The sequence below is a fragment of the Giraffa tippelskirchi genome, chromosome 6, assembly GCF_054371585.1.
Source record: "Giraffa tippelskirchi isolate mGirTip1 chromosome 6, T2T-mGirTip1v1.2.pri, whole genome shotgun sequence".
Classification (NCBI taxonomy): domain Eukaryota; kingdom Metazoa; phylum Chordata; class Mammalia; order Artiodactyla; family Giraffidae; genus Giraffa; species Giraffa tippelskirchi.
The window spans coordinates 58,016,996-58,043,509 of NC_137280.1; the positions used below are offsets into that span (position 1 = coordinate 58,016,996).

The 26,514-nt window shown below is 46.2% G+C and overlaps 1 protein-coding gene across 2 annotated transcripts in view; it reads left to right on the forward strand.

Annotated features, from left to right (window-relative positions):
- PRKDC (protein kinase, DNA-activated, catalytic subunit) overlaps positions 1–26,514 on the forward strand; it is a 129,830-nt gene that overhangs the window by 38,146 nt on the left and 65,170 nt on the right. For both annotated transcript variants that reach the window (XM_081498002.1, XM_081498003.1), the window contains exons 28-41: positions 1,755–1,849; positions 3,164–3,263; positions 4,342–4,475; positions 7,066–7,317; positions 8,937–9,160; positions 9,923–10,131; positions 10,319–10,451; positions 10,878–11,036; positions 11,928–12,131; positions 13,703–13,888; positions 14,258–14,362; positions 15,148–15,315; positions 17,321–17,448; positions 22,577–22,784. In XM_081498002.1, coding sequence (XP_081354128.1) covers positions 1,755–1,849; positions 3,164–3,263; positions 4,342–4,475; positions 7,066–7,317; positions 8,937–9,160; positions 9,923–10,131; positions 10,319–10,451; positions 10,878–11,036; positions 11,928–12,131; positions 13,703–13,888; positions 14,258–14,362; positions 15,148–15,315; positions 17,321–17,448; positions 22,577–22,784 — 2,305 coding nt within the window. The remainder of the gene's footprint in view (positions 1–1,754; positions 1,850–3,163; positions 3,264–4,341; positions 4,476–7,065; positions 7,318–8,936; positions 9,161–9,922; positions 10,132–10,318; positions 10,452–10,877; positions 11,037–11,927; positions 12,132–13,702; positions 13,889–14,257; positions 14,363–15,147; positions 15,316–17,320; positions 17,449–22,576; positions 22,785–26,514) is intronic.

Here is a 26,514-nt window from a genome sequence, read left to right on the forward strand (position 1 = left end):
GATCCAAATTCTGATGGCTGTTGGCACAGAAATAGGACCAGCAATCCTAATACGTCTGTGGAGCCACAAAGACCCCGAATAGCTGAAGCAGTCCTGGAGGGCCTCGAGACTCGTGCAGCCCTTCTCTCCGCCCTGTCTGACTTGCCTCTGGCTGTGTGTGCTTCCCTCTCCCCGTTTGTGACTCTCGTGGCTCTCCCCTCCCCATCCGCCCCTCCCCTCCCTGTTCTGGTGAGACCTTGTTTCCTTTACCCTGTTGCTGTCTTTCTCGGATACCTGGGTTTGCTGGGCTTCATTCCAAGTGACTTTGAGAGAAGATGCCGAGGGAGCTGTGTTGGGGGTGTCGTATGTTGGATGATAGGAGTACAGGCTTAGATGCTTCCTTCCTGCATGCTCTGGAGCTGTTCTGGAGATCTTTCTTTGGGGAGCAGTTTTAGAATATCATTTGTCTTGTCATTTCTCTTCTTACTACTTTAAATGGATTTGGTTTTTGTCTTACTGTCTTTTGTGTAAGATAAAACTACTGTAGTCACCCTGACCCTGTGAGATTGACTCCGGCTCTGGCAGTCTGACCACACGATGCTCTTCAGGGGAATCTCTTCTTCCTGCTCTGACACCCATGTTCCATCCTACCTCACGCCTTTGCCCACAGCCTGTATTTTCAGTGTCAAATCTGGGAGTGTGATGGGCTGTGCATGGGGAAGACGTGGGACCTGTGGAACCCTAAGAGACTTTTGGGATGCCCTTCCAGGATTCAAATTAAAAAAAAAAATTAGGGTAATATTCCTACCAAACCAGACAACAATGTGCAGTCTTGTTCTGATGCCCCCATCCTCTAGCCCTGCTGGCCCCTCACTCTGGTCCTCACTCTGGTCCTTCTCTCATCCACACTTTCATCCTCACTCTGGTCCCTCACCCTCGTCCCTTACTCTGGTCCCTCACTCTCGCCCCTCACTCTTGTCCTCACTCTGGTCCTCACTTTCGTCCTCACTCTGGTCCCTCACTCTGGTCCTCACTCTGGTCCCTTACTATGGTCCCTCACCCTGCTCCTCATTCTGGTCCCTCACTCTCGTCCTCACTCGGATGCTCACTCTCATCCTCACTGTGGTTCCAGGAAAACATCCCTTCCCAGAGGGTGCAGTGACTGTGCACTTGGTCACAACCTGGAACGCCCATGAGACTGTGCCCCTGCCTAGCAGTGTGTACACAATCGTTCCCTGTCCTGTGTCAGATGAACAGATATTCCAGGGGGAGGCTGGCCTGTGCCCTGAGCCCCCGGAGGTCTGCTGTCAGTGGATCGTCCAAAGATATTGGTGGTCTTTGTAACTGTTACATGTGGTGGGTACACCTGTGAAAGGCCCAGAGATGACTGCTGGTGTTGACTTGTTTTTGGATGGGTAGAGAGCTTTTGAAGTTGCTTTAAAAGAATGAATGTAGTACCAGATCTTCTTTTCTGCTACATATAATGTTGAGGAGATGTGTGGAGTGTGGTCAGAACAGTGGTTCAAGGTCATGTGCTATGAGCAGGTCCACAGGTGGCAGAGGGTGCTTGTCATAAAAGGCCCGTGTCTCTTGGGTCTGTTCTTGGCCAAGCTTTCTTCCTCGAGATGTGGTTTAGGTTGTTTTCTGTTTTAAAGTATTTGAGCCGTTTCTAAAGACAGATTCAGTTCAAGTGTGTTCTGTCTGGCAGCACTGCTGTGTCCCTTTGTCATGGCTGTTTTCCAATTCTCAGATGACACTCGTGTTCTCTGTTGCAGAGAGGAGGAGGCGCTGGTGGAGCAGTTTGTGTTTGAAGCCCTGGTCACGTACATGGAAAGCCTGGCCTTAGCGCACACAGACGAGAAGTCTTTGGGTAGGTCCATTCGGGCTTTCTGTGCACACTGGCCTGCACAGCTCGCCAGCTTGTCCACGTAGGGTGGGGGCCAAGGCCACTCCCTTGTGAGGTGCTGTCTTCTCCTCTCGTCTCCTGTTTAGGGTGATGAGTGAAGCTAGGACGTGCCCCTCACAGCCTCTAACCCAGTTTATACAGAAGTGTCTGTACCGCCACCCCTAAGAGTCACCATGTCCCTCTGGTGGCCACTCAGGTTGACCCTGGTTGTGCGGGGTCCTGCCCGGGGCAGGCGGGGCAGTTTGACGGTGAAGCCCCAGTGAAGCCAGCCAGCTGCCATGGTGACTCAGCTGATGGAAACGCATGGGTGGCACAGGGCAGACAGCTGGACCTGATAAACTCAGGGAGGAGGATAGTGTCTTTGAACTCACTGAAACCACTGGAATGTGGTCTACAAGGTAGAAAATAGCTTTCCCAACAAGACTGTGATAAAGCTGTTGTGACAATAATGAAGACAGTTTTAAAATACTAAGCCGGACATAGGCTACATTCTGTCCAGAGCTGTCAGGATCATCCTGAGTTTTCGAGCTGGAAGACTTCTTGGCGATTCCCCACTCGGTCTGCCTGGGGGTCCGGCCCAGGGTGCTGACGTGGCCCTCACTTGTGGAGACCCCCTCCCTCACCAGGAAGGTGCCTGTTGTTTTTAACAGACCCATGGAGCCCTGTTGTCCTCCATGTCGATAGCCCTACTAATGAGTAAAAACATCTAAAATTCAGTCCTGCCAGCATTACATTAAAATTGCTTCATCTTGACATCATATACAGGTGACTTTTCTCAACAGGAGAAACTTGACTCTTAAAAATCACTGTCAGGTAAAAAGTGTAGACAGAAAATGCTTTCTTGGTAACAGGTGAGCCCTCTTTCCTAACCACCCTAGGTGCCTGTGGATGATTTCACTGTTTTACTTCTGTTCTCCTGCAGTGCTGTGTTATCAACTATAACAGAGTTTAACCTACAACAAAGAAGGAGGGTCAGGGAGCTCCCCCGAGATGGCAGCCTGCAGTGGGAGTGCGTGGGCTCTGGCTAGCTTGGTGGGTCCCATGTCCCACCCGGAACTGAGGCTGTGTCTGGCTGGCGGGGCGGCTGTGTCGCTCTGTGTGAGTGTGCACCATGCTGACCTGCGGTTTCTTAAACACGGGTTTTGGTTGTGGACATGCAGTGTTGTATTTTATAAAATCACCCTTTTAATTACAAAGCTCAGCCAGTAAGCCTAGTACTGCTGTGTTGATGACTATCAGCTGTGAATCTCCGTGGCGATGTCTGTGTGTTGAGAGCAGGTACGGTTCAGCAGTGCTGCGATGCTGTCGACCACCTGGGGCGCATCATCGAGAAGAAGCACGTTTCCTTAAACAAAGCAAAAAAGCGACGCTGTCCCCGGTAGGTGATGTTGCTTCCTCTCTTTTTCTTTCCCCCCCGACATAAAACTAATTCTCAGTCAACACACGGGAATCTGGGAGGAATTTGTAAAAGTATAGAGTCAGTTTTCCAAAGTCATTTAAAACCTTTATGTTTAAAAGTGCTTCATTTAAGGTGTAATCTTGGTTGGGGTGGTGGATGCAGTTTGAGAGTCATTGTTGGAGCTGAGATATGTCTGCGTTGAATACAGCTCTGATGTGGAATTGCTTGAGATGCTATGGAGTAGGTTTGGAATGTAAGAACCAAAATATTAGAACAGTAGGATTTTGAGAGACATGAAGTTACAGGATTTTGAAATGAAATCCTTCAAAACTAAGGCTGGCTCATTGCCCAGTGGTTTCCAGTCTTTGCTCCCATTTCCATCCTGCCGGGTCCTATTCTCAGGTGGGGTGGGGGTGTGCCACGCCCCCTCTCCCCCGGGTCTGTGCAGGGGCCTGAGGAGCCCTGGCATATGCTAACACTCTGCAGAGGCATAGCCTGTGGACTGGACACTGATTCTTCCTCTGTGGTTTTAAAATTGATTCTCCCTGACCCCGACCCTGGGTGTGGATCCTTCCAGGTCGCTCATGCTCACTCTTGAGCAGCAGGATTACTTTGAGGTCTGGTGACAGCGTGGATCGCTGGGCCCTGCCCTGTAATTGGCCTTCGTAGGTTTGCAGGGGGCTGAGAATTTGCCTTTCTGCCGAGTTTACAGATGACACTGACATACCTGGTCCAGGGAGCACAACTTGAGAAGCTCTGCTTCAGATCCTTAACCCCTTTTGTTTTAAATTGCACTTAACAGAAAACATGAAAATACTTGGTGCTGTTCTTTTAAGAAATGCCTTTTAATTTAGGCAATGAGCATTTAGGACCTATTTCACCTGTGACATTTTGTTTGTATTCTAATGATAATACATTAAAAATAAATTCAAAGCTTTTTAATGAGGTTTCCACATGTATTAGGGAAGCAAAATTGAATTTATGCTTTATGGACTCTGGGGTTGGCTAAATGCTGAATTTTGGGGCGAATACTGAATGCAGTGTGTTCTCCATACAGAGGCTTCCCACCTGCAGCATCCTTGTGCCTGTCGGACGTGGTCCAGTGGCTTTTCGCCAACTGCGGGAGGCCCCAGACAGAATGTCGACACAAGTCCATAGAACTCTTCTATAAGCTTGTTCCTTTGCTGCCAGGTATGGCTATCGTTGTGCCCTATGAGTGTCTTTTACCAGTAGTCAAGAGATGTACTTATATAAAATGTGATCTTTCCATTTAGAGAATGTAACATGCTTCTAACAAACAAAAAGTATTTTCAATAATCATTTCACATCATTTGTATGACAGCTGATAATTTATGGCTACACAGTTCTCAAAGATTTATAGAAGGAAAAATGCTGTTTTGTTAGATGATACAGAGGAAGTAAATTTAGGATTTCCTAGTATCTTTTTTTTTGTTCTACAGCATTTTTGCTTTTCTGTTCCACTTAGAATGACCATGGTAGTTGTTAACGTGATATTCAATTAAGATTTAGAAATCTTATTAATAGTTAATGAAGTAATGTAGTTTTATTTTGACATGTAATTAATAAGGAATTCCAGACTCCTAAGTCTGAATGATCTCAGATCTTTGTGATATTAAAGGAAAGCAGTGGACCTGTGCTTTTTAGTAGTTACTGTGCTGAACCATTAAACCGTACTTAGAGACTTGAGATCATGTCTCAGTTTCTCGGGAATTAATGTCTTGTTCTCTCCAGTTAGTCCATCCCCAAGTATGGTAGCTAAGGCGTGGGGACACTGTGCTTCATGTACACCGGGCATGAGTCCGGAACCAAGTGGTTCTGTGCCATGTGCATCTGGGTGAGGCGGTGCCCCGCACCATGGCTCCTGAGCCTGTTCTGTTTAGCAGGTGGCATGGAGGACCAGTGTGGGGAACAAGAGGCGAGATGCCTTCCTGTCATTTTGGGAGTTAGAAGGATTGTGCATTTTGTTATACTGTGGAATATAGTACAAACTATGAAATACGTGATGTTAAATACTATATAATTTACATACTTATATATCGTGATTTTATTCATGCTTTATATTTACATATACTATGTAAACATATAGGATGTATTTATCCACTGTACTATAATTTAACATATGTGATAGAGATGTGTGTTTGTGCTTTTAACTTTTAAGGAATTGTTTAAAAGGCATTAGTATTTTATATATGCTTTTAGTTAGCAAAGTTTGTTTCACAGGTTTCCATACTCACAAGGAAGTCAGTGCAGAGTGGACGGACAGGGTGGAGGGCGGGGCTGAGGCGGGACTGCTTCCTGCAGGCCCCATGCCTGCTAGTGGCGTTGACGCGGCCGCTCTTCCTCTCGGCTACCTGCTGCAGGCCTTCCTATACTTCCGTGAAATATCAGGTCTCTACCTCTCAGAATGATCTGTATTCAGCACAGGACACTGGGTTCACCATCTGACTCGTCCTCCTGTGTCCTCTAGGGGGCCTCTGCCCACTTCAGGGATATTTAAGGTCCTATGTCCTGCAGAGGTGCCCTGTGCATGGGGGCCGGGCACGGGGACACCCAGATGCATGGAACATGATGAACAGTGCAGGTTTGTTCCCCACCAGGGAGTGGTGGTAAAAAGACCAAGAGACAGGCCCCGGCTCACAGGGGGAGTGGGAGCGAGAGACAGCCCCCCCCTCTTTTTTCCCTCTAGGCCTGTCTTCCTAGGCCCTTCATTTCCGCATGTTCTCTGCTTCCACTCTTAGCTAGTGCTCGGTGTCGAATTTAAATATCTTCTTATTCTTTACTCACTGTTACAGTTTTCTTTGTCTCTTAGTGAAAATAATGGACTGGTAATTTTTCTTTCTAAAACCCTGAAAACATGGTTCTAATCTTTTCTTACATGGCTTGTGATAGGTATTTTCTGACACAATAAAAAACATTTCTTCTTTTGCATCAGAAATACATTACTGTTTCAGTTTCTATCTCTAACTTCCTTAGAATCAGAACGATTTGACATTTTTAAAGCATTGATTTCAGAGCTTACAAAATACACTTTAATGTTCTTGTTTAATTTAGAAAATAATTAATACCTTTTAGTAAAGTATCTTTTAAAAACCAGATCATTTAATTTTCTTATTTAATGAACACTGGATTTTGCCACATGGTAGTTGCTCTTCCAAGCAGTGTTTCAGATATTAGCTGCTTCAGCTCACGTAGGAAATCTTGGCGACAGCCCCGAAGGTGGATGTTGTGTGAGTCACTGGACAAGGACACAGGCCAGAGAGCCACTCCCCGTGGCGCCGGGCGGACAGGCAGGACAGCCAGGACAGCCAGCGGGCCTCATTGCTCTTGTGCTTGTTCCTCCAAAAAAGCAGTGACGGTTCTCAAGAAAGAGGGCAGGAGGAGGAGTCTGAAGTTTATAGGAAGTGAAATGGTGTCCAGTTAGGCTGCTAATGTTGAAAGAAACTGAGGAGAATGACTTCTGGTGGAAGTAACCTTCTTGTCTGTGAGCACAGGGAGTGAGTTGTGAGCGCCACAGTTAGAAAAACACTATCCTGGATCATTTTGGAATTTCGTTGCATTGGTAGGTTTGTTTATGTGAGTCTTTTATGGGGGGCTGTATTTGAAATATTGTGATATTGCCCATCTTGTTATGGTCTGATTACATTTTTTGTTCTTTATTATTGGGAGAAGCTATTTTTTATTTTCATATAGCGATTACCAAATGATTTTAATCACACGAGAGTGACTGATGTGTGTGTTTGAATCCTGTTTGTCTTTTAAGGCAACAGGTCCGCTTCCTCATGGCTGAGAGACCTGGTCCAGAAGGAAGGTGTCCCGTTCCTCGTGAGCACCTTCGAGGGAGGAGGAGCCCGGGACCGGCTGGCTGGCCTGCTGGCCCAGCCCACCCTCCGCCACCTGCAGGGCCCCTTCAGCCTGCGCGCCGTGCTGCAGTGGATGGACGCGCTGCTGGCCGCGCTGGAGTGCTACAACACCTTCCTGGATGCGGGCACCCTCGGCGCTGCCGAGGTCCTGGGTGGGTAGAGCCTCCCGGGTCGGCTCCACGGCTCTGCCCGGAGCCAGGCTGGGGACGAGATGGGGCGTGTGACTGGACAGGATCATGGCGTGTCATTCTCAGCTCTGCCTGCTCCCTGTGCTCACAGTCAGGGTGCCAGGCCCCCGTCTCCCCGCCCTGGCGTCTGCACCACTCTCTCACCCTGCTCCCTGGTTCTCCACCATCATTCCCCCTCATCTTCTGAGCTCCTGAGTGGTGTATCTGTAGTTTTCTTAGCTTTTCCTGTTCCTGGAGCATTTCTGTTCTAGGCAGTAATGACAGTGCTTGCGGAGGACAGTGGGCAGTGGGATGTGTGTGCTGAGCAGGCCTTGTCCCCCTGGGGACCTGCATGGCCCACGCGGGCAGGTGCCGCTCTGGGAGGGGCGTCCCCAGGGTGAAGCACGTGCAGCCGGCCGGTGGCTGCCAGGTGTGCTCTGCTGTGAAGCTCAGAGCAGCCGCATTTAGTGTCTGGGATTTCTCCTGGGTCTTCTCCTGCGTGGGCTGAACTGCAGACCTGCCCACAGAACAGGTTATGCTGTTCAAATGATTGAACCGGGAGCATCTGCTCCAGCTGTGGTGACAGCTGACCAAGGGGACTGCGTCCTCCCCCAGTCCTGTCAGAGGTGACAGGGTTAGAAGAACTCAAGTGGCCCCTGGTCTGTTGGACTCAAGGGCACCTGGGGTTTGAGAATGTGATTCTGACCATATGTACTCTCAGTTACTTGAATACATAATGACCTGTTATCAAAATTACTCAAGTGACTCATCACGTGGCAATTTGATTTACTTTCCTTAAATCTAATGACACAGAGAACTGGAAGCCCCCACCCGAGAGGGTCTCACCCAGCCTCCACTTTTGCTCATCTCTTGACTTGGCACCACTGGGGTCACTTGTCCCCGTCTTTATGCCCAGATGGTGAGCTGCAGTCCGATTGCAGAGTGGAGAGCATGTGTCTGTCCTTCTGTGGCAGATGGGGTGGGCGAGGGGAGTGTGTCTCAGACTCATGAGTTTTGTGGGAAACCCGTCTGGGAGTTGGTCTGAAACTGACTCCATGAAACAGCCAGTCAGACCCTCCTGTTTAAGGCCAGGATGTGTCTCCCCTGATGCCCCTTTGGGGGACATTTAGGTTGTTTCTTCTTTTTTTTAATTGAAAACATTGCTAAAATGACCATCCTCAAAGCACATCTTTGCAATTCCACTATTATTTCATGAGGATAAAATCTCAGTGCTGGATCAAAGGATATGAACTTTTAAACCTTTGATAGAAATTGGTGTGCACATTTTTTCAAAGCTTTTAGTATGATTGGGCAAGTAGCCTTTCAAAAAGATTGTGTTAGTTTATGGTCCCGCGAGTAGTGTTTGAGAAGCAGAATCTAACCTTCCATAGGTGTGTTCTTACTATGTGGGTCTGCAGTTGAATTCTAGGTGGGTGGTGATTTGAAATGAGAAGAAATAACTGCCCATTTTATTCAGCTTTTATTGAACCTTTAAAAATTTGACTGAAAGTATATCACGCCCATACTTAAAGAAGGAGTTTTACATTAATCTTAGTGGTTTTAGAAGAAAGTGTATGCTGATATTTTACTATAATTTTTTCTAGGTGCTGAAACGCAGTCTTCGCTTTGGGAAGCAGTAGCTTTCTTCTTAGAGAGCATCGCCCTGCACGACATCACAGCAGCACAAGGGTGCTTTGGCGTGGGGACCACAGGTGACAGGCCCAGCCCGCAGGAGGGGGACAGGTACAGCTACAGCAAGTGCACAGTGGTCGTCCGGGTCCTGGAGTTCTCCACGACGCTGCTGGGCACCTGCCCCGACGGCTGGAAGGTGGGCCTGCCCTCCCGCCGGGTCTGCTTTCCCAAAGCGGTCCCTATATGGGAGTAGTCTGTTCTTGAAAATACCGTACTTCAGGTTCTCATGTGGGAACAGAAGACAATTTTCTTTCTTTTTTTTTTTTTTAGTTATTTATTTATCTATTTTTTACTTTACAATATTGTATTAGTTTTGCCATACATTGACATGAATCCGCCATGGGTGTACATGTGTTCCCTTTCCAGAACCCCCCTCCCACCTCCCTCCCCATCCCATCCCTCTGGGTCATCCCAATGCATCATCCCTGAGCACCTTGTATCATGCATCAAACCTGAAATGTCTTATTGGCTCTTGGGTTTTATGCTGTGACCGAGCACCTGCCTGAGGAAATGCACATCAGCCAAAGTCTGTAAATGTGTCTGTTTGGCTGAGGCCCACAGCCCACCCATTGGCGTCTACTGTGTGCCTACTGTGCACCTGGCCTGCCTCTCCCAGGACTGGCGGCCCAGGCTGCCCCATGAGAGTGTCACAAGGGCACCTCCAGGCCCACCTCTACCAGGGCAGGGGGCCCAGGCTGCCCTGTTGAGAGTGTCATGGGGATACCTCCAGGCCTGCCTCTCCTGGGGCAAAGATGGAGCAACCTGGGGAGACTGGAATGTATGCTGTCTGAGCCTCGTGGAGAGTGGGTGCCAGCCCTTCACCCAGGCAGACGGAATCCCACGTGCCTGGCCGTCCAGGGCGTTGGGAGTCCCAGTGCTGACCATTGTGTCTGTCCAGCTCCTCGGGAAGAATTCATGCAACGCAGACCTCATGAGGCTCCTGGTGAGGACGTTGTGTGCACCCTCGAGTGTGGGCTTCAACGTTGGAGATGTGTGGGTGATGGAGCAGCTCCCTGACGTGTGTGTGGGCCTGCTGAGGGCCCTGAGGACGTCCCCGCACCGGGACATGCTGGAGGCCCGCCTCCGGGAAGAGGTCACGGCAGAAAGGTGGGGCTCCGGACGGGCTCAGCGTGGGGGCAACGTCAGCCAGGGCCCACCCCGGCCCCAGGACAGCGAGCATGGCTGGGACCCCGCAAGCTAGTAGATACATTCCAGCAGGGCTCATGATTGTCAGTCCTTACAGTAAGGGGGGCAGCACTCACGTGGTTTTTCTTTGTTTTCCTTGCCTGGCCAGCATTGAGGAGCTGTGTGCTGTTGACCTGTATGGCCCGGACACTCACATGAAGAGGGCCAGGCTGGCTCCTCTCTTGTCGGCTTGTAAGCAGCTGCACAAGGCTGGCTTTCTGCATGTCGTACTGTCGTCTCAGGTAACTGTGCTGCTTTGTTTTACCTTTCTCTTAGCTTTATTATGCCAGTTAGTCTATTTATGTTTAGTCTTTTTAAGACATTGTTATGTACAGAGCTTGCTGAGATGGGAATTAGAGAAATACTTGCTCCAGACACGTCAATGTTGCCTGGAGTGTGAATGCAACAGTGAATGCTAAAGTTCATGAATGTAAACTGGAAATCCAGTGAAGGACTTCTGAATGTTTTCATCAGCCTTCTGAGACCTTTAGGCACTGACTGCTGTCCTCCCTTTGTGGTAGGAAGCAGAGGTGAGTGAAGATGCCCCTGAGAGTCGGAAGGCAGTGGTCAGTGTTAGTGAACGTGGCTTTTTATGAATGAAAGCAGTGAAGTGGTGTTTTCCTCTCAAGCTTCTCATTGCTGGGTATCTCAGTGTTGCTTCACTTCAGTCTGCAGATGAACAGCATTCTCTCGGCATGAAGCTTCTTTCCCTGGTGTATAAAAGCATCGCCCCTGGACGTGAGGGGCTGAGCCTGTCTTCCCTGGACCCCGGCTGCCGGCAGTTCGCGCGTGAGCTTCTGGAGCTGGCCTTTGTGTGCGGAGGACTGGTAGGAGACACACCCGCATGCACATGTGCCCTCTGGTGACCTCGGGCAGCGCTCGCAGAGTCCCTGGAGACGGGAGTTTAGTTGGGGACCTTCTCAGCTGCGGCTACCACTGCTGAATTCTGGCCTGGAGCATTCCATCGACTCTGTAGTCCATAGGGTTGCAAAGGGTCTGACACGACTGAGCAACTTTCACTTTCACTTCACTTTTCTCAGCCACACAAAGACTTTAATAACTGATTTACGTGAGATGACTTTTTCTCCCGTAAGAAAAGAGTTTTTCTTTTCTTTTTTATAAAAGGAGTAGAACAATGTTCTTCTTGAGCTGAAGTTTGGTCTTTCTCAGGTGGAGAACGTTCTGTGAGTGCAGAGCCACCCTGTGCTGATGCAGGCTCTTCCTCCCTCGTCCTTGGTGACTCGAGAGGCTGGTGTGGGAGGCGTGTCCAGACGCCCCAAGTGCTCATGGCCTTGGGCTCTGCCGGGCAACCTCAGATGATCTCGCTGGCCAAGGGTCCCCATACACTACCCCCCTTCTCCTGCCCGCCCCCATACCTCCTCAGCACAGACAGACTATTGTCTAACGTCCTCACCTGAGGGTCCCCACCCACTGTGCCCCTTTTCCTGTCCCCTTGTCCCCTCAGAACAGACAGACTACTGTCTAATGACCTCACCTTTCTCAGATGCTCCCTTCAAAGCAGGATTTTTGGGAGCCCTGGGAGACATGGGAGTCAGGAAGAGTTCTGACCCCAAATGGAACCTGGGAAATGGAGCCTGGGGAGGGTCTGCAGTATAGACCAACCCCGACCTCCCAGACCAGGCCCCTGTGCTTTCCATGTCAGAGTTCTCTGTCACCCAGGGAGTCCTGACCACTGCTGTCCCCTCTTCTCCTTGCAGTGTGAGCGTCTCGTGGGTCTCCTCCTGGACCCAGCTGTGGTGTCCACGCCATCCTCAGGAGGCGCCCAGAGGAACACTGTCAGCTTCTCTCATGGACAGTATTTCTACAACCTCTTCTCAGAAACGATCAACACTGAACTGTTGAGAAATCTGGATCTTGCCGTATCAGAGCTCATGAGGTCATCTGTGGATAATCCTAAAATGGTAATGGGTTTTTCCTCTTAGGAAAGTGTGTTTTCTTTAGTAGTGCTTATAAAGGGGTTGCTGTACTGCTGAGAAAATGCATCATTAAAACAAAGTGCGATCTCTTCCTGAAAGGTCTAAAGCTCCTGCCCAAAGCCTCGCCTCTGTGAGCAGTTAGTTATGTAGTGAATACGAGACGTTGACCCTTGTTCTCGTCTCGCAGGCCCCGTACGACATGGCTCAGCTGTGGAAGTGACCAGCCTTAGTCTCCCCCGGCTACGGCTGGGCCAACGCCGCAGTCCCTATCACAATACTGAGTCCTCGCTTCCCACACATTGATGTTCTGGCCCCTCTGCCCCTCACACTGAACCTTTGCAGGTCAATATTTAATATGTAGTTGACTTTGGTCTGCTAAACTTAAAGAATTTTGAACTTTAAGTTGGTTGGTAGGCCATCAAAGATCGTTAACTGTGCAATGGCCATTCTAAGGCAGAGACATAATTTCCTGCTCAGTTAATGAGCTGTTATTCCATGGAGACTTTACAGCTGGGGCCCGAGTCAGCAGGTTGTTAACTATGTGACAGTCAAGAGCAGGTGTTTCCGATGTGCCCGGTCTCTGCAGGGTCTCTGTCCCATGAGCCTCTCCCTGGGAAGCTGCTGGGGCAAATTCTGCACCAAGATGGCATAGCAGCGGGGACTGAGGAGGACATGGGTCTGAGAAGTGGGCAGTCTCCTGGGGAGGGTGCTGACCCCCACGCGAGCCCCAGGAGGCGTCCCCCACCCTCCGATGGTGCATAGCCTCCCCCCTCCCACCCTGACGCGTTTGATGACAGCAGTGATGGTCATGAGAACAGTTCAGGAGGGGACACACTGGGGCGTTGTCCCTCTGCCCAGCAAAAATCCACGTACAGCCCTCTGTGTGCGCGGATCCCCTCCCACGGACTGCAGCACTAGAGTGCATTTCCTCGTCAAGGGTACCTGCACCATTCAAACCATGTTGTTCATGAGTCAAGTATTAAGTTCATGGCCATTGGTGTTGCCAAGGAAGGAGACATGTGCTAGCTTGTGGCTGGCTCATCTGTGAGCAGTGTCATGGTGGTGGGGACGTTGATTCAAGGATCCCAGTGGACTTAGGAGAGCGCTATTGGGAAGGCGGTTGCACAAGAATACATGCATGTGTGTCCCTGTGTGCGTGTGTGTGTGCCTGTATCCCTGTGTGCATGTTCCTATGTATGCGTGTGCCTGTGTATGTATGTGCGCCTATGGGTGTATCTCTGTGTGCCTGTGTGTGTGCACATGAGTGCACACGGTGGTAATTGTGACGGCAGAGAACTGACCCCGCCTCCTGTGGAGGATGCCCCCACTAAGAAGACAGTAGCAGTCAAGGGGCTGGATACCGCTGTGGGCCTTTGTAAGAAAATTCCCATGTTAAGTCACATGTGAACTTCAGATTTGAGGAGCTGTGAGGTACATGGCTATTTCTGGAAATAGCGTCTTCATTTTCTGGGAAGAGCTTTGAATGACAGTAAATTCTGTTGCCCGTCTGTCAGCCTGGATGGTAGGTTTCCCTTCCTTTGCCCGCACTGTTCCAGGTGAGCGCCGTCCTGAACGGTCTGTTGGATCAGAGCTTCCGGGACCGAGCCAGCCAGAGGCACCAAGGCCTGAAACTGGTCAGCACTGTCCTGCAGAGCTGGGGGTGCTGCGGCTCCTGGTGGGCCGGGGACGCCACCCCTGACAGCAAAACCGCGGTGCTCACCTTACTGGCAAAAATTCTGCAGGTATTTTGAGAGACCTTGAAAACGTTGTTGTGTCCGTTGCTTGTGTCTTTGAAAATTAGATGGAGGTTTCTTGAAAAGCTCATTGGTTTGACTAATTTCTGATTCACTGACATCTTATGTTTTTCTGTTTTTTTTTTCTTTGTTGTTCTTTATTCTCATTGTTTCTTCTTATACTTTACCTTTTCAGTGTTCCTTTGTGTGCATTGTTTTAGAGGATAATTTTAATATATTTCAGAACAGAAATTGTTGACATCCTTTTGAAGCCCCAAAACAAATTTATAGATCATTTCTGAAATTTAAAAAGTAGAAAACGTAGTATAGGAAATTGGAGCACAGTGTAGAAATCTGACTTTATTTTCTCTCTGTTAGATCGATTCATCAGTGTCCTTTAATACAAGTCACAGTGCCTTCCTGGAAGTTTTTACAACATTTGTGAGTCTACTTGGTGATCCAAAATTGGATCTACATTTAAAGGTAAGAGATTAAAAAGATTTTTTTCAGATTACGGTTTCCATTTGTTTCCTGTTTTATATTTTTGTATATTTGTGATATTTTCTGTTTTTTTTTAAATTTTATTTTATGGAAAATTTCAGGCATTCTCAAAAGCAGAGGAAGCAGCACAGAGAACCCCTGGGTCCCTGTTATTGGTTTTTGTAGCCATCAGTCATCTTTCTATTAATTAAGAATATAAAACATCTCAGTAACTTGGGTCCGGAACTTCGTAGACTGTAATTTTAGAGTCCTAAAAATAACAGTTAGATTTTACTCCAGTAAAGCATAGCCCCATGAAAGTGTCTTTCTACTGGATCATGGGATGTTTCTTTGGGATTTTCTGCTTCGTGTGCTTAGTCAGATCTCACATTTCTCAGCACTAGGGGGTCTGGGAACTGACGTCCTGCCCAGGGAGGAAGGCCCAGCCTGGGATCTCCAGGGCCCTGGTGGAGGAGAGTCAGCTCTGGATTCACCCTGTAGGCTGTCCACGATGGTCTTTCCTCAAGGACTTGGGCAGCAGGTTCCTAGTAGTGGCTCTGCCTATAGGAGGAGAAATCACACAGACTCGTGCTGCCCTGTCTCATGCTCTCGGGCGGCCTTGATATGGCCACCGAGACGAGAGTGGAAGCCTGGATGTGGGGCACATCCCACTGTGGGCTTGGTATCTTGCAGTGGTCATTGAACCCCCTGGCTCCATCTGTAGAGAGCAGTCATTGCCCTTGTCCATGGGGCCTGCGGCTAGTCTCACGCTTGTGCTTGCTCCGCAGGGCCAGGCCGTGGCACTGCTCCCCTTCTTCTCCAGCCTCGCGGGGGACCGTCTGCAGGAGCTCAGACATACTGTTGAGAAGCTCATCGTCTCTCATTTCCCCATGAGGTCTGGAGAGTTCCCCCCGGGGACTCTGCGCTACAATAACTACGTGGATTGTATGAAAAAGGTTAGTTTTCAGTAGTAGCAACCAAAATTAAAACACTACTTGTTTTCTGTTAACATTTCTTAGGGAGAAGTAAGTGAAATATTGAGAGAATGTTCTAATTTTAAGGATTCTGTTGAATTCATTTTGAAAACTGGGTGTCTGTGGAGACAGAAGCATATCTGAATCCTTTGTAACTAATTGTTCCTCAGACTTCCCTGGTGGCTCAGATGGTAAAAGCATCTGCCTACAATGCGGGAGACCCAGGTTCAATGATCCCTGGGTCGGGAAGATCCCCTGGAGAAGGAAATGGCAACCCACTCCAGTACTCTTGCCTTGAAAATCCCATGGACGGAGGAGCCTGGTAGGCTACAGTCCATGGGGTCACAAAGAGTTGGGCACAACTGAACGACTTCTCTTTCTTTTCCACTTTAAAAATTGTGAGGTATTTTATGCATATAAATATTGTGCAATATTTTATGCATGATGTGTGATTTTTGAAGAATAATACCCAAAAAAGCTTAGAAATAGAATATTACATATATGGTACAGCTTCTGCAGTTTGAATAGTGGTTGTTTGAGAAGCATCCATATAACCATCTCCCGTATTCAGCTGTTAACTTTTTGTCATACTTGCTTTGTGTGTGTGCATGCGTGTGTGTGTGCACACACACGTGTGTGTATGTGTGTGTTTGGCTGAAACCTTTGTGAATTAGCTGCACATGTCCTGGAGCTTCACCCCTGGATGCTTCAGCAGTGCTTTCTGAGTGGGAGGTGCCGCGCTGATACCAAACGCGGGAAAGTTCACACTGCTCTCAGACCCTGTGTTCTGTCGTCTGCGGTCACACTTCTCCTGACGTCCCCATGTTTGGCTGGATGTTTCAAATCAGGATCTAATTAACAGTTGCTTTAAATTATCATGTCCCTGGTGTCTTTACATCTGTAACTGCTTCTCCTTCATCCCTTTTGTTTCTCTCTGATGTTGGGTTTTGGAAGAAAGCAGAGCATGTGCTTAGAGGCTGACCCCCTTTGTCTGATTGGTTCCTTGAGGTGCTTTTTTGTTTCCCTCCCCCTTTGCATTTTCTTTAAACTAGAATTAAGGCTGCAGGCATGGCCATGATATTCAGGCTCACCTTTCTGGTAACAGCCCCACCCCAGTAGGCCTTGTGAGTGACCTCACGTCTGCTGGCTAGTCGCAATGGTTACCACCTCATTTCTCTGTTGCATGGTGTATTCTTTCTGCAATTCGTAAGTTATCAGTGGGCAGCAGCACCATTGCACCAGTACCATCTGAGTTCCCTGCTCCCCTACGATCTGCCAGCGACTTGTTATTGAGTCCACAAAGGTTCTGAGTAAGTCTGTAGTACCTTTCTGTTACTGGGAGTGCAAGTACAAATAATCATGGAACGTTTGAAGAAAGCTTCTGGTCTAAAAAAGACGTAAAACAACAGGAATTGAGAGGGAACAGAGTCAACAAGTGGAGATAAGAACATCAAAGAGACTGTTCAGAGTAACTTCAGAGACTAGAGATGGTGTCATGTTGAGAAAGAACGAGTGAGGGCCCTTAGAAATTAATTACACGAGGGCAGAATTAAAAAACCTTCACCAAACGGCAGATAAGATTGCAGCTGTCTCCTGAAGTGTAGAGCAGAGGAACATGGAGGTGGAAGGTGGGACGTGAGGTGAAAACGCTGGACCCACAGCCTGGAGCGTGTGCTGTGAGGCGAGGCTGGTGTGAGGGGACACTCACACCCTAGGGGCTGGAGCCCAGCAGCAGCCTCGTGGAGGGGAAGAGAGGACCTAAACACGGTCAGAGGAAAACTATCTGTGAAACCCTTAGGGAATCAAAACTCAAGTATCTTGTGAACATTATATGCCAGGCATTAACTATAGCCACAAAAATGACATATATTGGCATTTGTTAATCTTTGTGAAACTGTTATAATTTTCTCGGTTTTATTTGAACTGTCAAAAATCAGTCCAACACAGTTATTCTCATCATCACCATTGGTGTGTGTTTCTTTCCTAGTTTCTGGATGCATTGGAGTTATCCCAGAGTCCTATGTTGATGGAATTGATGACAGAAATTCTGTGTCGGGAACAGCAGCATGTTTTGGAAGAATTATTTCAGTCTACTTTCAGGAAGATTGCTAGAAAGTAAGTCACTCTTAGTTTGTGATCCCAGGAACCATAAATGTTTTATTTCTGTGGGAGATTATTATTGCTGTGCAGAAAACAGTGAGTGCCTTATTTCAGGGGATGCAGTTAAATTTTTGACAAAATCCAACATTTACTCATTTATGATAGAAGTGACAAAAGGTCATCTAAGAAAAACCAACAACCTACAAAATATAGTGAAAGGCTGAACGTTTTCTTCCTGAGTTTGAGAACAAGTTAAGGATGTCTATTCTTTTCTACTCAATGTAGTACTGGAGGTTCCAGCCATTGCAATCAGGCAGGAAAAAGAAATAAAAGGCAGTCAACGTGGAAAGAAGTAGAACTGTATTTACTCACAGATGGCCCAAGGTAGAAAATCCTGAAGATCACAAGAAACTATTAAAACAAATAGACAGTTATAGAAAATTTACCACATACAGGATCAGTATTCACAAACCAATGGTATTTCTATATATGAACAGAGAACATTTGACACTATAATTACAAATGTAATTCCATTGATAATAGCACAGAAAAGAATAAAACAGATGGAATCAATCTAACAAAAGAAGTTCAAGACTAGTACACCAAAGATTACAATCTATTGCCTAAGGAAGTTAAAAAGTGAAAGACCTAAATAAGTGGAGTGATATTCCATGTGCATGAATTGCAAGATACAATATTGCTAACGTGGTATTTCTATCTGCATTGGTAGCTTTCATGCAGCCCATATCAGAATTCCAACAAGTCTTATTTTTTTGTGTATAGGAATTGTCTAGGAGTTTCTAATATTTTATGAAAGTGCAAAATACCCCTTAACAGCCAAAATAATTTTGAAAAAGAGAAATAAAATTGGAGAATTTTTCACATCCCAATTTTAAAACTTACTCCAATGCTACAATTGTCTCTATGTAATTTTTTTCATTTTTAGAGCTTTTAAAGACAAAGCAGAGGTAAATGTCAATCCATTGCCATCACTTTTCTTTCTGACGTTCATGCTGTCTCATCCGTGGCCAGTGGGTCCCTAGTAGCTAGTTCCTCAGTGCTTGGGCAGCTCTCCACTGGTCTCTGATTGTCTTTCAGATGCTCTCTGGCTCTGCAGATTGTCTCAGGCCCACCTGCACCTGAATCACACCATTTCTCCAGAGAGTCCATGAAACGGTGTTTAGAGACCACAGTCTGGGTTCTAGGTGAACTTGGTGCTGCTGGGTTGCAGTGTTACTTTCAGTTCATACAACTAAGGAATAGTTTGTTTAAGGAAAAGAAAAATACTCTGATCTTTCTCTTTCAATCTTAACATTATGAGTTCTTTATTATTTAACTTCTTTTATTATTTTTTTCCTTACATTGTAAATCCTTATTTTTTCTGTTCAGTATTGATTTAAATAACATTCCATCATTACATAATTGTTTTATGCTATAATACACAGAAAGTATTTTCAAAAATAACTAAGAATAATCATAGCTGGATGAAGTTAACATTTTTAATTTTATTTATAATTTACTTAAAGTATATTCTCTGAGGATATAGTCACACTTTATGTTCACTTGAGTGTTTTTCAGGGTGTGGTTATTACACCACTTTATTAGGTAAACTTTTATTAATTTTCAGATCTTAGAAGTTATCTATTTTCTTTTGATTTAATTTTGTGTTTGAACATGTAAAATACAAACATGCTTTGAACACTGCAAGTAAGTAATGTGCTGTGTTCCGGAACCTCCTTCCATCTTGGTCCCTCTTCTGTCAAATTATGCGCCTTCACCATTTTTTCTACTTCTTATTTTCTACAGACACTCCAAATCAGCTATAGAGATCTCTGCCTGCCCTTTTTTTTTTTTTTTTTAAAAGAATTGTGTAATTATTCATGGTGTGGAAGTGTTGGAGTGTGTGGATGCAGCCCCTGCTGCTGAGCTCTGGGTCAGCCTTTTGCTGTTGAGAGTAATAGCTCAGTGATTAGAGTAATAGCTCAGTGATTATAGTAATAGCTCAGCAACTAGAGTAATAGCACAGTGACTAAATAGCTCAGTGACTAGAGTAATAGCACAGTGACTAGAGTAACAGCTCAGTGACTAGAATAATAGAACAGTGACTAGAGTAATAGCTCAGTGACTAGAGGAGTAATAGCACAGCGACCGGAGGAGCAATAGGGAAGCGACCAGAGGAGTAATAACACAGCGACTAGAGTTATAGCACAGTGACTAGAGTAATAGCTCCATGACTAGAGTAGTAGCACAGTGACTGGAGTAACAGCTCAGCGGATGGAGTAATAGCTCAGTGACTGGAGTAATAGCACAGTGACTAAATAGCTCAGTGACTAGAGTAATAGCACAGTGACTAGAGGAGTAATAGCGCAGCGACCAGAGGCGCAATAGCAAAGCGACTGGAGGAGTAATAACGCAGTGACCAGAGGAGCAATAGTGCAGCGACCTGAGGAGCAATAACGCAGCGACTAGAGTTATAGCACAGTGACTTGAGTAATAGCTCAATGACTAGAGTAGTAGCACGGTGACTGAAGTAATAGCACAGTGACTGGAGTAATAGCTCAGTGACTGGAGTAATAGCTCAGCAACTAGAGTAATAGCACAGTGACTATAGTAACAGCTCAGTGACTAAAGGAGTAATAGCACAGCGACCAGAGGAGCAATAGCGAAGCTACCAGAGGAGTAATAACGCAGTGACCAGAGGAGCAATAGCGCAGTGACCCGAGAAGCAATAATGCAGCGACTAGAGTTATAGCACAGTGACTAGAGTAATAGCTCAATGACTAGAGTAATAGCTCAGTGACTAGAGTAGTAGCACAGTGACTGGAGTAATAACTCAGCGACTGGAGTAATAGCACAGTGACTAAATAGCTCAGTGACGAGAGTAATAGCGCAGCAACCCAAGAAGCAATAGCGCAGCAACTAGAATAATAGCACAGCGACTAAATAGCTCAGCAACTAGAGTAATAGCTCAGCGACTAGAGTGATAGCTCAGCGACTAGAGTGATAGCTCAGCGACTAGAGTGATAGCACAGCGACTAGAGTGATAGCTCAGCGACTAGAGTGATAGCACAGCGACTAGAGTGATAGCTCAGCGACTAGAGTGATAGCTCAGCGACTAGAGTGATAGCACAGCGACTAGAGTGATAGCTCAGCGACTAGAGTGATAGCACAGCGACTGGAGTGATAGCTCAGCGACTGGAGTGATAGCACAGCGACTGGAGTGATAGCTCAGCGACTGGAGTGATAGCTCAGCGACTGGAGTGATAGCACAGCGACTGGAGTGATAGCTCAGCGACTGGAGTGATAGCACAGCGACTGGAGTGATAGCACAGCGACTGGAGTGATAGCTCAGCGACTGGAGTGATAGCACAGCGACTGGAGTGATAGCTCAGCGACTGGAGTGATAGCACAGCGACTGGAGTGATAGCTCAGCGACTGGAGTGATAGCTCAGCGACTGGAGTGATAGCACAGCGACTGGAGTGATAGCACAGCGACTGGAGTGATAGCTCAGCGACTGGAGTGATAGCACAGCGACTGGAGTTATAGCACAGTGACTGGAGTAATAGCTCAATGACTAGAGTAATAGCTCAGTGACTAGAGTAGTAGCACAGTGACTGGAGTAATAACTCAGTGACTGGAGTAATAGCACAGTGACTAAATAGCTCAGTGACAAGAGTAATAGCGCAGCAACCCAAGAAGCAATAGCGCAGCAACTAGAATAATAGCACAGTGACTAAATAGCTCAGCAACTAGAGTAATAGCTCAGCGACTAGAGTGATAGCTCAACGACTAGAGTGATAGCTCAACGACTAGAGTTATAGCTCAGTGACTAGAGTAATAATGCAGTGACCCGAGGAGCAATAGCACAGCGACTAGCATAATAGCCCAGCGACTAGAGTAATAGCACAGAGACTCGAGGAGCAATAGCGCAGCGACTAGAGTAATAGTGCAGTGACCCAAGGAGCAATAGCGCAGCGACTAGCATAATAGCCCAGCGACTAGAGTAATAGCTCAGAGACCCGAGGAGCAATAGCGCAGCGACTAGAGTAATAGCACAGAGACCCGAGGAACAATAGTGCAGTGACTAGCCCTGGGCAGGCCATGTTGTGTGTTGCCAGTGCAGCTTTGCAGTGGATCCCGAAGTGTGAGAGCAAAGGCAAATGCATCTTTAATTGTGCTAGATGTCATCACATCATCACATCCCCTTTTGGGGGATGTATTATTTGTATTCCTTTCAGCAATGTATGTAAGTATCTATTTCATCACAGTTTTGTCAATAGAGTATATTGACAAACATTTGGATTTTTTCCAGTGATAACAGGTAAGAAGGACTCTCTCAGTGTCACTCTAAAGTGTGTTTCTTCTGTTATGAGTGACATGGAACATGTGTTCATAGTGAAGGCTCATTTGCATTGACTTTTCAGTAAACCATATGGTGGCCATTCTTGCTCTTTTCCCTTTCCTCCTTCTTCCTATAGCAGGATGGTCCTGGAGAATTTAGGTCTGGGACAGAGTTTGGACTCACATTGCAGAGCTCTTATAGGTCCAATCGTGTCCTGCAACCTCAAATTTTTGTGACAGAATTACCTTCAAATCCAGCATTTTTTGTCCTGGCTCATATCTAACTTCTGAGCATCAAGATTTTAGAACTGGGAAAGATTTTAAGGTCATTCAGTCATAACCTCTTATTTTTATAGACAGGGAAACAGTCTATCCTTAACTTAAAGATTTATAGACTGAATTGTGTAGGCAATCATTCATAGACCATGTTTCCCTGATGACTGAGTCTCTACCTGGGAAATACAATGGTGGGTCCTGGGTTTATGAGTTTCAGGGTCCAGAACACGTGATGGTCTTCAGCCTGGGACTCTTCAAAGCCTTTCAAGTATCCTCTGAACTGGACCAAACTTGAAAATAAATGAAAATATCCTTTTTCCTAGGCCTAAATAGGCACGAAGGTTTCTGGGGAGATGAGTAAGATCACATGGCTTACGTACATAGGCTTTTTGTATTTCATGGTTTTATATACATAATCTTTAGTTTTTGAATTCATAATCATTGGCATTTACTTGTAGCATAGTGGACCCTCGTGGAGTGTTTGTTTAAAGCCGGCATGTGCATGTGATTTTCCTTTGTTCTTAGGAGTTCATGTGCCACGCAGTTGGCCCTTCTGGAAAGCGTGTACCGGAAGTTCAGCAGGGACGACCTGCTTCCCAGCGCCACCCGCTGGGCGGTAGTGGACCGGGCCCTCCTCACTCTGCTGCGGCACTGCGGCCTGGGTGCCCTGAGGGACTTCTTCGGCAGAACTGTGGTGGAGGCTATCGATGTGTTGAAGTCCAGGTTTACAAAGGTATCAGAGTCTGTTACTAAGTTGAATGTTAGTAAGAGACGACAGCCCTCCTTAGTCAGTGTCACTAGAAACTGCCGTGTATTCAACCAGGGTGTCTGCAACTCAAGAAGTGTCCCCTCCGTGCTCTGATCTCAGCCTTTGGGCACATGGCATCTGCGTTAGTTTCTGTACGCATCTGTAACAAGTGACTGGGAGTGTGGCTTAGACGCACAGGGGTTTCTGTCTCATGGTTCTGAGATCAGAAGTCAGAAATCTGCTTCCTGCAGCTGTACTTGCTCCAGAGACTCCGAGGAGAACACGTTCCTCTCCAACAGCCTCTGGGCCCAGCAACCCTTGGCTCATGGCCGTGGTGCTCCTCCCTCCGAGTCTTGGTCACTTGACCCCCTCCTCCTCCTCTTCCTCTTCTTCTTTTTAAAAAAATCTATTTTTCTTTTTTTTCATTGATGTATAGTTGGTTTACAGTGTTGTGTTCATTTCAGGTATACAGTAAAGTGTTTTTTATATTAAGTTGGTCCAAACGTAATTGCAGTTTCGGGCTGTTAATTTTAAAAATTATAACTAGGCTCAAACACATCTTTATTAATCAAAGTAGGAACCATTACAGTCAGCACATTTTTGCCAACGAGAAATAAGTTTGTTTATTCTTGTAGCATAAAAATCCGTGCTTTGGGACTCAGTGAATTCTTGGGAAGCATTTTATGTCTCCTGCTGGTTGTGGAAGCATTTTCCTTGCAAAAAGTTGTTGAGATGCTCGATGAAGTGGTAGTCAGTCAGCGAGAGATCAGGTGAATCTGGCAGATGAGGCAAAACTTCATAGCCTAAATCATTCACGTTTTGAAGCATTGGTTGTGCGATGTGCCTTGTGGAGAAGACCCACAGGCACATTGTGGAGAAGAATTGAACCCTTTCTGTTGACCATTGCCAGCTGCAGGCATTGCATCTTTCAGTGCATCTCATCTATTTGCTAAGCATACTTCTCAGATGTCATGGTTTTGCTGGGATTCAGAAATCTGTAGTGGATCAGACAGGCAGCAGACCACCAAACGATGACTGTGACCTTATTTTGATGCAAGTTTGGCTTTGAGAAGTGCTTTAGAGCTTCTCCATCCATCCACTGAGCTGGCCATCGCCGGTTGTTGTATGCAGTCCACTTTTTGTTGCATGTCACAATCTGATCAAGAAATCGTTCACTGTTGTTGCATATTATAAGAGAAGATGACTCTTCAAAACAACCAAGCTTTTTCACCTTTCCAGTTTGCTTCCCATACTGAGCAACCATAGAATGGTCGACCATGAGTTCTTCGACAACTTCTCGTGTAGTTGTAAGAGGATCAGCTTCAGTGATGGCTCTCAGTTGGTCGTTGTCAGCATTCGATGTCTGGGCACTTTGCTCCTTATCTGCAAGGCTCTCATCTCCTTTGCAAAACTTCTTGAACCATCACCACACTGTACATTCGTTAGCAGTTTCTGGGCCAAATGCATTGTTGATGTTGTGAGTTGTCTGCTCTGATTTATGACTCATTTTGAACTTGAATAAGAAAAATCGCACAAATTTATTTTTTGTCTAGCATCATTTCCATAGTCTAGATATAAATTACACAGCTATAAGTCATTAGCAAAAATCTTAAAGTGAGAAATGCGCATTAAAATGATGTAATGATACATAACATAACCAAATTAAGAATGTATTCCAATATCAAACAGCAGAGTTCAACAGTGTAAAACCCCAATTACTTTTGCACCAACCTAATACATATATGTGTGTCTCTTCTTCATTTGATTCTTTCCCATTAGAGGTTATTATAAGATACTGAGTATGGTTCCCTGTGCTATACAATGGGTCTTTGTTTATCTGTTTTATGTATAGTTGTGTGTGTGTTAATCCCAAACTCCTAATTTATCTCCTTCCCCTCCATCCCCTTTAGTAACCAGAAGTCTGTGTGTTCTCTATGTCTTTGAATCTATTTCTGTTTTGTAAGTTTACTGTCTCATAGTTTAGATTCCACTTATAAATGATACCATATGATATTTGTCTTTGTGTGACTTACTTCCCTTAGTATGATAATCTGTAGGTCCGTCCATGTTACTGCAAATGGCATTATTTCATTCTTTTTTATGGCTAAGTAGTATTCTATCGTATTCATGTATGTACCACCTCTTTATCCATTCCTCTGTCAGTGAACACTTGGGTTGCTTCTGGCCTCCTCGGTTCAGTGTAGTGTCTCTCTCTGCCTCTGTCCTATGAACAAGAGTGCATTTAGGATCCTCTTGGATAATCTCAGAATTCTTTGTTTCATTTCATCTGTCTCATCCCTTCTCTCATACAAGGTGACAGACCCAGGTTCCAGGCATTGGAGTGTGGGTGTCTTTTCAGGTCCTTAATTCAGCCTCACACAGTCCATCTGTGCCAAGTGTTTCTACTTGCAAAATACATTTATTTCATTCCAGGTCTAAACCCATTACAACATCAACTTCTAGGTCCAAAAGCTCACCTAAAGATGGTTAGCACCAAGTCCTAGACCTCATCATCTAAATCAGTATGGGTGGGGTTCTCAGAATGGTGCGTTCCGAGGCCACACCCTCTCCATTTGTGCACCTGTGAAGCTAGAAAACACATTATTTGCTTCCAAAATACAGTGGCGGAACAGGCATAGGACGATCATTATAGACATTCCTGTTCCAAACAGGAGACAATGGAAGGAAGGAGTTTGTTTTCCAAAGCAGTTAGAAAATTCAGCCGGGCAACTCCATTAGGTTTCAAGACCTGAGAATAGTGTTCTGTGGCCTGGTGTTCTGTGCTCTGGGCCAAAGACTCTGTCCTTGGAGTCATCTCCTTTTTCCTTGAAGGTTAACATTTGTTTTCAGCTGAGCAGTTTTATCTGTTTCTTGCCTGTAGCATTTGAGGAATACAGCATCCTTTTTTTCATTTCATCTTATCTCCTTCCCTTTTAGTTCAAACTGGTCTGAGCTTCTCAGAAACCTTCTGTCCATCTCCTGCCCATCTTGGAGATTCCTGCCATGGCCCCTCCCTGGTCCTGGGTCGTGTGGGGGTAGGTGGGGTACAGGCTGAGAGCAGCAGTGAGCACAGTCTTCTTTCCCTGGCTGCACCCGTGGTCTCCTCAAATCGACTTCCCTCACCGTGGATCTCCTCATGGCAGCGACTTCTGCAAGCTGGATGGACTGAGAATTTCCCACATCAAGTTCTGGTTCTTTTTGCTTAACAGTTCTGTCTAATTTCTCACACTCACATTTTATTATGAGCAGCAAAGAAGAAGCCAGGCTTATCTCCAACAAATTTACTTAGAAATCCTTTCAGCTCCATATTCAAGGGCACAACCTACATTCTCTGCTTTCTGTACAAACTTTGAACACTCTTCAGCTATTTTCTCCCACCATATAGCATGGATCCTCTTCTCTCCAGTTTCTAAAAACTGTTACCTACTTCATTCTGAGACCTCACCACCAATTACTTTAACGTCTGTATTTCTACCAAAAATAGGTTTGTGACGATGGCCATTCCCTGAGACAGCATTCATTGCTTTTGCTGCCACTGACTTGCCCTCTACTTCCTTCTGAGTGCTCACCATCAATGCCTTCAACGTTGACATTTCTAACAACAGTCTCTACAAGGCAATATAGACATTTTCTATCATGAATGGCGCAAGTTTTTTCCACTTCTTTTCCCTGTTAAATTCCGAAGCCACTTACATATTTTTTTCATTTTGAAGTA